At 46.8% G+C, this 14,851-nt stretch overlaps 1 protein-coding gene across 1 annotated transcript; it reads right to left on the bottom strand.

Moving 5' to 3' along the window:
- Positions 1–1,157: 1,157 nt before the first annotated feature.
- On the bottom strand, positions 1,158–13,156 carry LOC137888454 (carbohydrate sulfotransferase 8-like). Its single transcript, XM_068731861.1, has 3 exons — positions 13,096–13,156; positions 7,566–7,603; positions 1,158–6,197 (listed from the first exon to the last, which is right to left on the bottom strand). Exons 2-3 carry the CDS (start codon positions 7,599–7,601, stop codon positions 5,067–5,069), a joined length of 1,167 nt encoding a protein of 388 aa, XP_068587962.1. The 5' UTR covers positions 7,602–7,603; positions 13,096–13,156; the 3' UTR covers positions 1,158–5,066.
- Between the last annotated feature and the right edge of the window lie 1,695 nt (positions 13,157–14,851).

Genomic DNA, 14,851 nt, shown 5'->3' with positions numbered 1-14,851 from the left:
AAACCTGAAGGGCTGAAAAGAACAAAATGGATCCAAACGGTTCATGTGCGTATTAACAAGCAGATGTAACGCCTTGAAAATGATGTAGATAATGGTCAAAAAGTCATTAGAGAGCTTAGTCACTAAAATAACAAACCTTTAAATCTCTTTAGTTCTGTAGTAAATAGATTGCTGTGCTTTGTGCTCTACTTGGCACAGCTGGATGAAAGAAGGTAATTCTCTGGGATTCTTCAAAGGCCATCCTGGGAAATGTAGGAAACCACGACATGAAGTAGAAGCAGGGAGGCAGACTGAAGGAACCTGCTGCATCCAAAAATACAGTCTTCAAAAAATCCCCCCCGCGTGGTGAACATCACAGACTGACGACTCATGAGGAAGGGGTTCGTTTCTCTCCTTTCTCTTTAAGTGAAATGGAAAGCGTTGTTTTTGAAAGCTGGCCAACATCTGAGTGCTTTGCTCTCTTTTGATATTGACCAGTTGCTGAGCATGAATGAGCTATAAGCAGCGCTGCTGCTGACCTGATTTCATTTCATTTTGATGTGGTTTTTTTCTTTCTTTTTTCGGTGACATTTTACTGCCAGTTTGGGCCGTCGGCATGTGAACCTGCTCTGTTGAGCCTTCTGACTTCCATCTCAATCCTGTAAAGAATCCTGGCCAACAGAGGCATGCTGCGGATGCACTGAGCAGCTCTATGCATACATAGCAGGTCTGTGCTGAGTAATGACCAGTGAAGGTCAAAGAACGGCTGAAAACGAGTCTGGACAGGTGGTGTAGTCATGTGACACAAAGGATTCTCTTGTCTTGGTTACTACTGTATTTCCAGGACATGTGGATAAGTACGGGTCACCGAGGCCATGCAGCCAGTGGGACGGACCAGTAGGTGGGTGATACAGATCCACGCCTGAGTGTGTTAACTGTGCGTTTGATCTGGTGCCTCGGGGCTCCAGTAGGGGGTCGCGCTCCTCTTCCTCACCCAGACGAGTAAAGGTGAAGTTGTGTCCTCTTCATACCTCTCCCTTGCTATTCCCCCCGTTTAAGGTCATGACTAGGGCTGTATATATGTGATATATATATATCACATATATATATATATATATATATATATATATATATATATATATCACATATATATGATATGACTCATGACAAGTCACTCGAGACAAAATCCACACACCTTGATCTTGACCTTGACCACAGAACTGATGAACATCTCAATGAATATGAGCAAGAATGTATGACAGATTATTGAACAATATGTTTTTACAAGTTTACATGCTCTGTGGACTAACTATACTTTTGTGTTTATTAAAAACATGTCTCTTTAAACCAGAGGTAGCAACATGGTGCCCGCGGGCAGAGACCACGTGAGTCAAAGAACAGCACTAGTATGAAGGCGAATCACTCAAAATCAGAGAGCACAAATAAGAGCCACCCACTCGTGGGCGGAGGTGGTCCCATGTGGGCGGAGGTGCGGAGGGGGTCCCGCTCGTGGGCGCAGGTGGTCCCGCGCGTCGTCATGCTCTATTTTTGCCGGACCAGCTCGCATCTCTGAAGCATGAACTTCACTTTTAAATGATAAACTCCAGTATTTATTGGTAACTGACTTAAAATGAATTTCCATTTGTTTCCTCTCTAAGCTCCTAGTTGTTCCTCCTGCTCTCTGTCATCACTGAGTCTTTCTCGTTTCCATATTTTTCTGTTTGTGTTCTGCGACACCAGAATGAGTGGTAAATGTGATCACAGCTCATGAATACCGTGTTGACCAGCAGGTATTACCAAGCTGCTGCAGCAGCCGATAACATCATTATTGTATGATCATCAGACAAAGTCAACACACGGTGTTGACGTTTTTAAACGAGGTTTGAAGCAATGATAATTTGTCATATATACGAGTACGACGAAGAAGTCTCTACTGCCACCGTGAGGTTGACATTTTAAGTGAAATGTTCCAAAGACTGTTGGAGGGATTGCCATGAAATTTGATCAATGATCAGAAACCACGGCGGACGAGAGACGATGCGACTGCAAGGAAAGGAAGAAAGGGCACATGTATTGAAAGACAATTTATTAGTAGACACTCATCAGTCAGAAATAATAACCTCCTGAAGAATGTCTTCCTGAAATACACCATTTGATTGGCAGTGTAAAATAAGGCAAAGGGCTTAAGATCATATTTTATACACTTTTGCACCAACAATAAACAGTTATACATTCACTTGTTACTGTAGTTACGCTTTTGATAAATCTGTCCGAACACCCACATACCAAGACAACTGTATTAGCTGGGGGGGGGGGGCAGTAATGCTCATCATAATGCGGTAGCTGTTTTTGGCCAGATATCTGCTACACCTACGTAGAATCTGACCACAGGATTAGATTTTGGAATTGCAGAAGCCCACACAGTATACTGACAAGTTCACACGATCACCATCACCGCGCAAAGGGAACTACCACCGAGGGTTAAAGGTCTCGAAGAGTCGATTATACCGTGTATAGATTTAAATGACAGAAATGTCCCCTCCCTCACAGGCAAACACCACCCTTTATGAAGTACTTAGTTACAATGACACACATTTCCAGTGAGCTGCGAAGCGTTTAGCTGAGTAGTGACTGCTGCTTCATGGGAGACTAGCCATAGGTTAGTTCCTCTCTGCACCGCGGCCCTCATAGGAATATATATATATATATATATATATATATATATACTGCTACCCACTGAGCCAGACTTGCTCTCTTCATATCAGTTAGTTTTACTCTGTTCATTCAAGGTATTTCTGTGTAAATGTGACCCCCCCACATGTACTCATTTGCATCCATCGTTTTGGTCTCCTAGTCATCATATGTAGTCACTTTAACATCGCACTCGCTGTACAAGAAGATTAGCTTTCTGTTCACTCAATACGACTTTGGAGAGTTACACTACATGATCATCTGATGAATGGTTCTGGTCGGTTTGTTTTACCTTAGTAATAAATCCTATTGTGTCTTAGACATGTCCGATCTTCAAAAGGGTTGTAACCGAGCCTGAATGTAAAGAGTCCCAGAATTGCCAATTGTCTTCACTGGTGACCCGACCGGAAACCAAGGAACCAAGGAACCAAGAAACCAAGGAACCAAGAAACCAAGAAACCAAGGAACCAGGTTGTCTGACCTTAGTGCCAGCTGGGTGTTGTGTTGGGAATAAAGCAGTCTGTTAATGTTACAAACAGGAAACTGTACTTTCCTCTTCATGTCTCTCACACACACACACACACACACACACACACACACACACACACACACACACACACACAGTGGGGTTGCTAACAGCCAGGGTGGGTAACAGGGTTGAATGCAGCTCATCTGTACAGGGTCTATTATCATAGTGACAGACCAAACAGTTTAGGTAGAAGACATTAACGAGATCGTTTCCAAAAATGAAAATCCATTTTTGTAAAAGAAAAATGCTTCACCACCTCCGAAGCACCGAGTGGCATCAGTTCATCAGTCAGACTGAGTTATCTCCTGGCAGCGCAGATGTCTGCAGTGATTTCGTTTCTTGAGAGTTGGACGTGTGATTTTTCAGCTGGTGGATATTTTCTGTATTTTGGAAAGAAACTCTTCTGTTACGTGACAACTACACCGTAATTACTGAAAGAACAACGAATGACACCAAAAAGGAAATCAACATACCGTCACCATAAGCACAGAATATATATATATATATATATATATATATATATGTGTATGTATATATATATTTTAGAAATACATAGAAAAATAGATAGTCATCTGAATGCCCATTATACAACTGTACACAGTAGTGTCAGGGGGGGGGGGGGGGGGGCTATATGGTGGTGTAGAATAGATGTGATACATACAGAATGTGGAGTCACTGACGGTTCAGCTGTTCAGTGTCGTGAGATGGCGTGATCAGTTTGGACGCGCTCTTTTCTTTTTAAAATCAAAAGTCCAAATCACACATTTTCAGACGGTCATGAAACAGAGTCCAAACATCTGTTTCTGTGGGTTTTTTAACCAGATGTTTGCAACTTTGCTTTTTGATCCATTTGCCAACGCTGTCAACAGACTGCAGAAAGTGAATGATAAGAAAGTCTGTAACACCAACAGGCATCAGAAGGCGCCGTATCGGGATCTCCTGCGTTTAACAACAGCCACCCGAGTGAAGAGCCTGTACAGTGACGGAGGACCTACAGCACATGTATGTGTTAGAACCAAGCACAACGCGATCCCACAAAAGTTAGGAGTACAAAAGATTGCTACAATAGGTGCACACAGCTTCTGAGCGGGCAGCGCGTGACACATCTTTAAAGAGTTCTACTATCTATAGTGGTTCATCGTGTTACGGTTTATCTTCAATAAAACCATTTACATTAAATATCTGTATTAGTATGCATTAATACATAGAGGTATACCGATGCCCGGACCACCTGTGAGTCAAACGGTCAATGCAAATATTTCAAATGAATCAATATTTAAATTGCAGCAAATCCGATTGAACAAATTGCACGACTCTGCGGCGATCATTACTCCGATCTCACTGTGAGGTGAACCAAAGCACCTATATTCATAAATGTTTTGGTATCAGTACTCTAGACGGCCACAGGGGCGACGCAATAATACAATCGGAAACTGTATTAAATTGCAGCCATGTGGCGCCTATGTTGAATAAAACCATAAAATACATTTCCAAATCCTATTTGACTCACAGTAAGGCATGATGATTTAAAGCCTGTTGAACAATAATACACTTTTCTTTTTTTCAAGAAGCACAACATTTATAATTTCAACCTCACCATGTGCTAGTAGTGAATAAATAACTTTGACTTTAGGACAATTTAGAGTATCTGATATATATTTGTATCACATAGTTGTTTGAAAATGAAGATAATCTGGTAGAAATCTATGCATAAAAAAGCAGCTTTTGCGGAATCAAGAAGACTGTTTGGTCTCTCCGATGTCTCTGCTTAGAGGCAAAGATCCATGTGGTTATAGCCTCTTTATGTCAAAATCTCTGTCATGGTAGCGATGCAGACGTGGAATGTGACTTGTGTTTGAAGAGTCGGTCAGTATAAATCCTTGAAAGGCTTGGTGTAGTTGAACATCAGGTAGTCCGTGTAGTAGAAGTCATAGATTCGCTGTCTCTCCAGCGTGCTGACCTGTGAAAAGTATTTTTGAGTGGTGTTCACGGAGGTTCTCGTGTCGGCCGGGTTCCTGTCTTTAAAACTGGGCAGCTTGACGTTGGGCGGAGCGCCAGTCAATCGCAGGAGGAAGTTGGACTCCTCCTCCATGTTCTCGAACTTTCCGATGAAGTCGTAGTCTATGAGACAAGGGTTGCAGAGCTGGTTCGCCTGCTCCCAGTGGATGTCCATCCCGGCGGGCCGGTGGACATCCAGCAGGTACTGGACGAACTCCTTGAACGTGACCCCGTTGCCCGTATTCAGGGCCTCCGGGGACGGGTCGGCCCTGTACTTGGAGATGATGGCTTTCCCGAACAGGTTGTGGTAGTAGCTGTTAGGATTCTCAAACTTGTCCCTGTAAGCCGACACCATTCTCTCCAAGGGCTCTCGGACAAACATGACTTTGGTGTAGGTCTCCAGACGGTGCGTGATTCCCTTTCGGTCGAACGTGTGAAGTTTCCTGAGATAGTTTCCCTCGTGGACCGTGTCGTGTTGAATGCTCTGAGCGTTGGGGGCCAGGCCCGCCAGCACGATCAGGGTCCTCTTCCAGTTGGAGCAGCCCGCCTTGGGCACCTGGCAGTACAGCAACTTGTACTTGTCCTCCACGAAGAGGTTTTTCACGTGATGGGCCGTGATGGTCTTGGAGATGTTGCTCTTGTACTTGGCGCACATCTCCTTCATCAGTTGCCGGCGTGCTATCTGAATGTCACCGAGGTCTTTCCACCTGTCGGGGTTGAAGGAGCCAGAGGCGGAAGGGAAGGAAACCGAGGAGGAGGACAGAGAAGAAGACGAGGAATCACTATTGTGGATTGGGGGACTTGATTTCAGCAGTTTGCGTTGTCTTTTGGAGACGTGGACGAGGGTTATGTCCTGCTCCCGGGACCCAGGGGTGGCCGTCTGTTTACTCGCCTCAAAGTGCGGGAACTGCATCGGAGGGATGGGGCTGGACACGATGTCTTCGGTCCGGTCCTGATAGTTGTCAGATTTGCCCCTCTCTTTGTCCTGCGTGGAAAGAGTCTGTAAACAAAGGAGGAGAAGCAGCACCATAGGATTACTACTTGGTGGTGAATCTGGGCTGAATCACCAGAAGCAGCCACACCAAACCCCTCATGCTGTCGTCAGTATTCACACGGGCCACTTGGTGGTGCCGTTTCACCACACCTCAAACAAAGGTCTAACTTTGTTACAGGCAAATGTCAGACGCTTCCCAACGCCTTCCATGACCTATCGATAAACTGGTATGTAATACCAAATAAATGTCTTATAAACACCTAATGGGGAATGTAAATTAGAGTCATCTACTGCCTGATAACCATCAGATGATGCCCAAGGCCATTATGCATTTTGACATTTTATTTCAATTAAACTCCGTAATGGTGTCATAAAGCCAATGGACTGGATGTATAATTTTAATTTTACAACAGACAAGGTGATGAGACCATCATGAATCTTGGCTCATCCCCCCTCCTGACTTAAATGGCCATATTCCTTCCTCTGCAGGGACATCTGGAAGGGAAGGTGGGGGGGAGAAAAAAGGAGGGGGAGGCTCCTCCCTGTCTGTTTTTAATGTGCAAGGCGAGCGCGGAGCAGCAACCTAACACGCCAGACGTCACGTTCGTCGGGGGTTCGCGCCGATGCAGGTCTCTCATTGGTGCTGCCGATCGCAGCAGAGATGAGAGCGAGCGGGGGGGGGGGGGGGGGGGGGGGGGGGGTCAGCCAAGAGCAGCCACGGCACCGCCGAACCTAGATCAGGGAGTCAAACACCATGTCGCTCTCTCTCCTCTTAGCTCATCGATCTGAAGCCTGAAGCTATCCGTGACTCTGTAATGCTAATTTGTGGCAATTAAGGACACATTTCACCCTCTGAGATCTTTGCTTGGTTGAGTTTTTCTCGGGCACATGAGAGCAATTCTGTTCTTCTGCAAATTACTGTCCAAAAACACAGGAGCCGACTTCAAAATGCAAAATGTTCACGTCCTCAAAGGGATGGATAATCATAAGGACCGGTGTTTTAAAACCCTAATGGAAAAAAACGAGCCTCCTATGAATCCGTGTGACTTGTGTGTTTTCTAAATGCTGGTTGGCCATTCATCCCAAATGGATGCAAACTAACCAGAAAGGCGAACACGAGGAAGGAGTCTTCTGCTGTGGAAGCCGTACGGTGTGATGGCACCGCGAGGAGCCGAGGCCTGATTCGACTGGGACCGTTTACTCTGTGAAGCCTGACTGGCTGAATGCACAGTGTGAGGTCAGCCTCTCTACACAGATACTATCAGACACGCTGAGAGGAACAAGGCTGACAATCTCTCACCCCCCCTTCTTTTTTTTTTAGCAGTAGATAACAGTCGGTATCTGTGTTTTGGGAGAAACGGAGTAAACACGTACCTCTCTGGACTGCCGTGGAGCGCTTTTAAGCTTCATGCCTGGGGAGAGAGAGAGAAAAGAGACATGAAAATCAGCATTTAAGGAAAGAACATGTTTATTTTTTTGCCTGTCCCTGTCCGACGCATCAGAGGCTCCCAATAATTGAGCGCTTGCTATCACTTAGCAGACTACGTTTGATCCCCGGGAAAACCACCGCCGCTCTACCAGCCTAACCGAGGGACGACAGGTAGCTCTATCTGAGTAATGAGCTGCCACAGGCATGAAAAGTTGGTAAATGAGTTGTGCTCCCGGTAGCAAAAACACAAGAAAGGGAGTGAAAGCGAGACAGAAAGAAAGCAGCAAAGAGAACCAGAGTTGTAGCTTTGCAAAACCAGAGGACCGGCGGAGGGAGAAGAGGGATGTGGTTTGCTGAGTTTCTCGAGGACACCAGGAGAGTGATGGAGACGTACGGATTGGTTCCCTGGCAGCCTCGGGGACAGGTGCTACGTGCTTTGGCAGACGTGCGGCAGCCGGACAGACGACGTGTTTAGCCGTCTGTCTCCAGCTGGACATCTCCTTTCCTAAGGTCCCCCCGCCTTTCCCTCCCTTCCATCCTCCTGATATATAATCAGGCTGACAGCTCTGAGTGGGGCTGCATGGCTGCTGATCGGGGAGGGGAGGGGGGGGGGCAAGAGAAGACACCTCTGCTTGAGTGGCCTGTCACTTCCAATTTGAGGGTGGAAGTGATAGGAACCTGCGCACGGGGGGATGGCGGTGGGGGCTGTAGATGCAGGCCACAACCTTTCCTAAGTGATGAGATCTGCAGAGCCCCATCTCGCACTTCAACACGCCTCGGTTGGGAGGGAGTGGAGCGCGTTACCCAGATGCAGTGTTGATTTAGAGCAGCGTGCTCCGCAGAGGCCGGCTCTGCGAGTTGAATCTTTTCCTCGTCTTCATCCTCCCCGAACGACACACCGGCGTAAGAAGAGGAGGAGGGAAAATACGAAACCCCCCCCCCCCATGGCCATGACCGCCTTGTCAAGATGCACGCTCGGTTATTGATCTGGAAAAGCCCATTGAGGCAGTAATTGAAATCTCCAACGGTGGTTTAATTGGTTCCTTGGAGGAGGTGTTTCGTTGTTACAGGTTTGTCACGGCTGTCATCATTTTCACATGTCGCACCTTCAGGCAGCCTTTGAAGCCCATTACTGTGCCAGTCTGCTGAACCACTGACCAAATTCAGGACTGGAGGACATGTCTTTAGTTAGATATTGGGCATTTATTTCTAGCGTTTGTTCTGCAAAGGTCAAATCGACATTGACCTGAGCTCATTGGACACCCGGTGGTCCCGTTCAGCAATTTGTTGAAGTTGTTTAGAATCTCCTCTTGATTAGATAAATCTTGGCTTAACCATCGCTCGCAAACAGTGAGCGGGTTCTGGCTCTGAAAATGCACCGCTCTCTCAAGTAGGGAGCCAAAGTTACATTTCCTGAGAAGAACATTTTTCCATGATAAGAGCACAACTGAAACAAATAGTACAACAGTGTAAACGGAGTTTCAGGGGGGATTTGTAAACATCATTTATCTCTGTAGTATCTATTTGGGCGAGGGTAATAGTTGCCGTTTGATTGCAATTTCACACTCAGTCAATTCCACTCAGTATAACTGTGCTATTGATTTTTACTGCTGCACGCAGGTTTCATCCTGTAAGATGCAGAATATTGCTCGCGTGGTTCAGATGTAGTACGGAAGGAACCTGATTCTTTACCTAAACTCATTCTGTATATAATCTAATAGTGCGTCATCATGCTGTATAATGATGTGTGCTTACTGTATAATATATAGAGCTGCAACGATTAATCAGTTCGGTATCAACTGTTACATTAGTTGCCTAATATTTAGATACTCATTTAATCAGATTGAGTAACTTTTTAAGAAAACAGAGTCATAATTCTCTGATCCTAGCCTCTTTCATAGGGATATGATAATGAAAAAGATATTCGGGGGTGTCATCTTATAGACTAATGTATTACTCGTCTATTAATCAAGAAAACAAATGACGATTAAAACAAGCGTTGGCTGCAGCCCTCATACTGTAGCGTTCACACAAAAGGAGGATTCTCTGCTGCCGCACTAATGGAGCGGCTCAGGATTAATGCACCAAAAGGGGGGAATTGGGTAATGGCAAGAAAACAGTCAACCAATAAAGCCAAAGTTGTTTTCCTCCCCAGACATTTAATGTCAAACTCTGGTGTCTCCTTTCAGACGCTCTGAGGGGATCTGCTAAACTGGTACAGAAATAGAATCCACTTCTGGAATCGTAGATCAAGAGAGGAGCTCTGATCATCCCGCTGTGGTTCTAAGCGCCCCCTGTTTGCCCTCCAAAGCAACCTGGATTGCCACCTCTCCCTCCGAGACGGAGCCTCTGAATATTCATGCAGGCGAGCCGGCGTCACCGCAAGGAACCATGTAAGCAAGGGCCACATCATTAGCGGATCTATTATCATCCCTCCCTCTCAAAGACCCTCTCTGACAGAGAAGCACATCAAACAGCCTCTTCCCTGCCACCGCCGCCGAGGAGGAGCAAAGGACAAAAACAATGTGAAATAATGAGCTTATTAAGTGGAGGATTGCGGCCCCTGTGTTGCGGGGAGAACTCATTAAATGCCCGGTTCTGACCGGAGACTGGGGGGCCGGGAGAGGGGAGGGGGGAGCCGGAAGCCAGACGAGGCGTGTCCTCCTCCAGCCCGGCGTTCAGACGAGTGCCGCACCGCCAGAAAGCTTCCATTAGTCATTCAGCACACCGAGCCGCCGTGACCCCGACCAGCTGCACTCCCCTCTCCACCCAACCAAACCACCCACACCTGCACTCTGCACACACGCTCCTCCTCCTCCACTTGACTCTGTGTGGGAATAGAGGGCTCCGGCACGCCGGGGTGGTTTATCAGAGGAGAGAACAGAGGTATTAGGTTTTAAGCTCTGCCTCCATTGATGTTTTAACTTGTTGTGGAGATAAAACAACGATTCAGTCGGAGCTGGAATCCTCCAGGACCGGGCCGGAGAGAGCAGGTGCTGGGGGGGGGGAGGAGGAGGAGGCGGCGATGGGGGAGGAATCGAGAATGAAGGGGCGCTCTCTGAAGACCACACACGGGCCTTCTGAAATTTGTGTGTATAATCATCTGAGGGCTGTGTTGTGTTTGAAGCTGTAAGGATGTCTTAAGTGTCCACAGCTCAAAGCATCGGTTTGGCCGAGAATGAATCAACGGCACATCTTAAATCCGAGCAATTACGATGTCCTGTGAGCGGAAACAAGGGAGCGGGTTGACGGGGAGAAGCACGGCGCTCCCCCTGTTCCAGCAAGAGGAACCACGGCGCCGCACTAGCATCATTCAGTGGGCTTTAGCGTTAGAGGAGATTAATGCCTCCAGGCCTGTGCTCTAATTTGATTGGTTCATGTTTTACGTACTGCCGTCCAATCGGGAACCCCAGGAGTCAGCTCCACGGGGTCACGACTTCGGCCCAGGAGCTGAGGAAGTAAGTCAATAATTCTGCACGTCACTATTTAGGTCCAGTGCCCGGTGGTGGAAGAAGTGCTTACTTACTCAAGTACTGTTCGTTCAGAATGTCCGAGGCGTTTTATTACAGGAAATGAGATAGATAGTGATCTAAAGGTCCAACATTGGGGTTCATGGTCAGCATCGGAACCCTGAAGCTACAGGTTCCTCCACAATTTGTAGGTTCTTGTACTTTGTTTCGTGCTGGTTTGTACCTTTACTCCACTTAATTTCCCAAGGAAATCTAGAACTTTTGAACCCGGCTCCACTCATCTGACAGTTCTAATCACGACTTACATGGCAGATCATCACTATCCATCAGAAACATGTGATCTTCTTATTAAATATGATGCGTTTAACTACTCAACAGGAAGTACATTTACTCAAGTTAGCTCCACCTTGACCGGATACAACATCAGAATGCTGCTAACATAATCGCATTGATACATCTTCATAGTAACAATAACAAATATATTAGAATATCATTTTATCAGGGCTGTCAGGTGCTGAGATTTCTGGCAATTAAAACGTTTAGCTCCATTTTCTTTTCACACAATAACCCTTCAGTCACTGGAATCGTCACACCGTCAGGCCTGACGGAGCACCTGGCGTCAGAAGACCCGCCCCCTCCAAAGGTCGCACAGCGCCACGGCTCAGAGCTCTTCTTCTCAGGCCGGATGACGCTTCAGTGCTGCGTTCATGGTGCGCGGTGATACCTCCCGTATTCATTTGACGTTCCTGTGTCCTGTCGACACCTTATTAGTGCGTGTTTGTTTCAAGCACAATGTGGCTTTAGCTGCTCGTGAATTAAGGCCGTAGATGATTGTGCTCCTTTTTAAAGCTCCATTATAGTTAATGAAGCCACCCGTGGTGATGCGGTGCCATGACTTTTATAGTACACTGATGCAGTGAAAGAGGGTGCGGGTAGCTGTCTGTTACTGTGTTTGTGTAAAGCCTTGAATAAAAAGAACATGTGGTCGTTTTTATGACAAAGGACGATGTCGTTTTTGAAACTGTGGCATGCTTACCGAGTCCCCACCCCCAAAAAATAACCCCATCATGACACTGACTCGACCACCTCGGCGCAATTTCTTTTTACTGCACCTCGGAGGGTGACACACCAGGGTTGAGTTATTAGTGAAATCTATATATTACTTTATGGTCCACAACGCCATGCGTGTAGGCTCCCCCTCCACCTTTGACCCCCACATAAGGTCAGGAGTTAGGAGGACTAGTAAGTCGCCGGGATCATTCGTTTGAATTCAAACGAAGCCCTCCATGCACCATAAATAACACATGCTTTTGGCTCGTAATCGTCCGTAGCTCAGCTCAGGCCAGGCGTGCAAAGACCGCATCAACATCCGGTGAGATGGAGCAGTGGGCGCTGTAGAAGACGGGTGGTGCATTGACACGATTGCACAGTTTTCAGAGCGCTCCTCTTCCTGCTCTGAGGAAGCACAGCTGCTCGGCTCTTTCATCATGACACCACCACCGTGTGCGAGTTTGTGTCTTGGTTAAGGATGTTACCTTACGAAGCGGTGTGTATATTAACCGGATTAAATGTTACGATATAATTTAAGATATTGTTTTAAAGGCGTTTTGCAGAAAAGATCTGCTATATTTCAGAGTGATTAAATGATGAAACTGAGGTAATGGGATTCTTCTTTTCCTTTAAATGGCCGTAACGTAATAAAAAAAAGTGAAACCGCTTTTAATGATGGAGAGAAACTGCTTCCGTGAGGCAATAACGTAGGTGGCTGTAATAATCCGTCTCATGTTTTAATTTGCTCCAATCTTGGGCTTCTTTTTCTGTGCCATCTTCAAATTCTTTCCTCATGCTGGGAACGCCGGGCGCTGAACCCAGCAGGAGGGGAAATAATGAACTACACAGATAGGAAGTCTGGCTGAAGGGGGGTATCAAACGGGGCACTGATTACCGTCATGACAATTCATTTTGACAAGAATATATATCCTCACAGCCGACGCTACCCGGGTACCTTCAAGGTTAGGAGATGCACAGACTTCCCAGAGCAGATTTCCATGGAAACAGCGAGTCGGAGAGCGAGAGGGAGAGGGAGAGGGAGAGGGAGAGGGCGGGTGTGGTGGGAGGCGGCTTGTTTTGATACGGCGTAGAGGACGGGGCCTGGCAGCCTGCATGAGGAGGGACGTGTAAACAAATGCTACCTGTCAGCTGCGAGCCCAGGGTTAAGTGAATTATCCCGGCCGAGACGAGGTGCGGGAGGCTTTAATTGGCACATATCTTATTCAGATGCTGCAGAGCTCTTGACCTCGGCGAGCGCACGCTGCAGTCTGCCTCGCGTGTGAACCGCTCCCTCAGTCTTTGCCGGTGACAAGGGCAGCCCGAAAAAAAGTGCAAGCAGCGAGCGCAGAGTTTGTAAAGTCGTTCTTCTGGATAAAAGCCTGACGTTTTGTGAGAGGAGTTGACACGGTGAAGTCTGCAGGCGGAGCTGGCGTACTCCCAGGCACCGCTAGATAAACAGAGCCGCCGATGACATGAGGGGAGCGACGCGCTTTCATGTATCTATAGACACACTGGGAAGAGAGGCGCCGTTCTGACCAACTTTTCGGGCAGCTGTGTGAACAAAGTAGGCAGTGAAATAGAAGGATGGAGACTGTGGAAAAGAGACGTTGACTGTATTCATACTATAATCCCAAATCTGGCCCTCCACAGCTTTCATTGGGCCCAAAACCAGGTGGTTCTTTAGTGGACGTTAACACCTCTAGCCACGTTTCAGGAATCTATTCAAGCTACATAACAATAGGATATCGTCCATTTAAATCCCAGTGAAAATGACATGAATTGACTATCTAATAATCAATACCTCTATGCCAGCATCGTCCAAATAAAATCCTAAACGACTGCACTTCAGATGAGTCTCTCTTCATGTTCTGTGTGTCAAACATTCAGGCCAGTGTCCTCCTCGGAGTGATCGTCCTCATGCTACTCAACACAGAATGTAACGCCGCTATAGGTTTATGTTCCGGCCGCCAATTTGAATTATAATATCTTCTGAGAGTTCATGCATCGTGCTTTTATTGTGGCGTGGCGGACGGGCCTAAACACTACAATACCCATGAGCCTCGAGGTGCGAATGGGAGCAGTAGCAAATTGAAAAGGCTTCGACGTTACAGTTGAACGGCGACCACAACCTCTTTAGCCTCCGCTCGCTGTTTGTGGTTTCACCTCACAGAATTACACACGCTCAGTGATTGTACTGTATGCTTCTTGTCAAAATGCACCCTGGGAGATGTAGTTTACATCTATACCTTACCAGAGTTTTCTTTTTATGTACGCAAGCTTGTACCTTCTACCTTTTAATCAAAGGATTTTCTCACACAGGTCTTATTACATACATGTTTACAGGAGAGCTGACTCCTGAATCATTGTTAAGAAGATATTGTGTCGACGGTCTCAGGGTAGAGGCTGTTGTAAAGTCAAGTCTCCTGAGGCACATTTGTGATATTGGGCTGTATAATTACAATTGACTCGCAGTGCAATCACTCCTGTAAGACCAAGACAGTCCCAGTAACCACGCCAGACTGCTCCTCATCGATTTCAACTCCGAGCTCCAAGTCAATTATTGTAGGTTTCAGCAACAGACCAGTAAGGATTGACAACACACAACACACCCCCCCCCCCCCCCGTCCCCGTCATCAACACCAGCGCACACGGGGCCGTGTCCTCCGTCCTCCTCCACAAAGTGTCCAGACGACTGCAATGAAACACACGCA

Source organism: Cebidichthys violaceus, unplaced genomic scaffold (assembly GCF_023349555.1).
Source record: "Cebidichthys violaceus isolate CVI_PGR_0920_01 unplaced genomic scaffold, fCebVio1.0.p SCAF_105, whole genome shotgun sequence".
In the NCBI taxonomy this organism is placed as follows: Eukaryota; Metazoa; Chordata; class Actinopteri; order Perciformes; family Stichaeidae; genus Cebidichthys; species Cebidichthys violaceus.
The sequence above is the reverse complement of the archived record's forward strand: the minus strand, read 5'-3'. Positions and strand labels throughout refer to the sequence as shown.

Excerpts from the sequence above, each read along its gene's own strand:
- LOC137888454 (XM_068731861.1), bottom strand. The coding sequence starts at position 7,601 with ATGAAGCTTAAAAGCGCTCCACGGCAGTCCAGAGAG. Across the intron at positions 6,198-7,565 it reads CTCCACGGCAGTCCAGAGAG|ACTCTTTCCACGCAGGACAA; the intron begins GTACGTGTTTAC and ends CTTTGTTTACAG.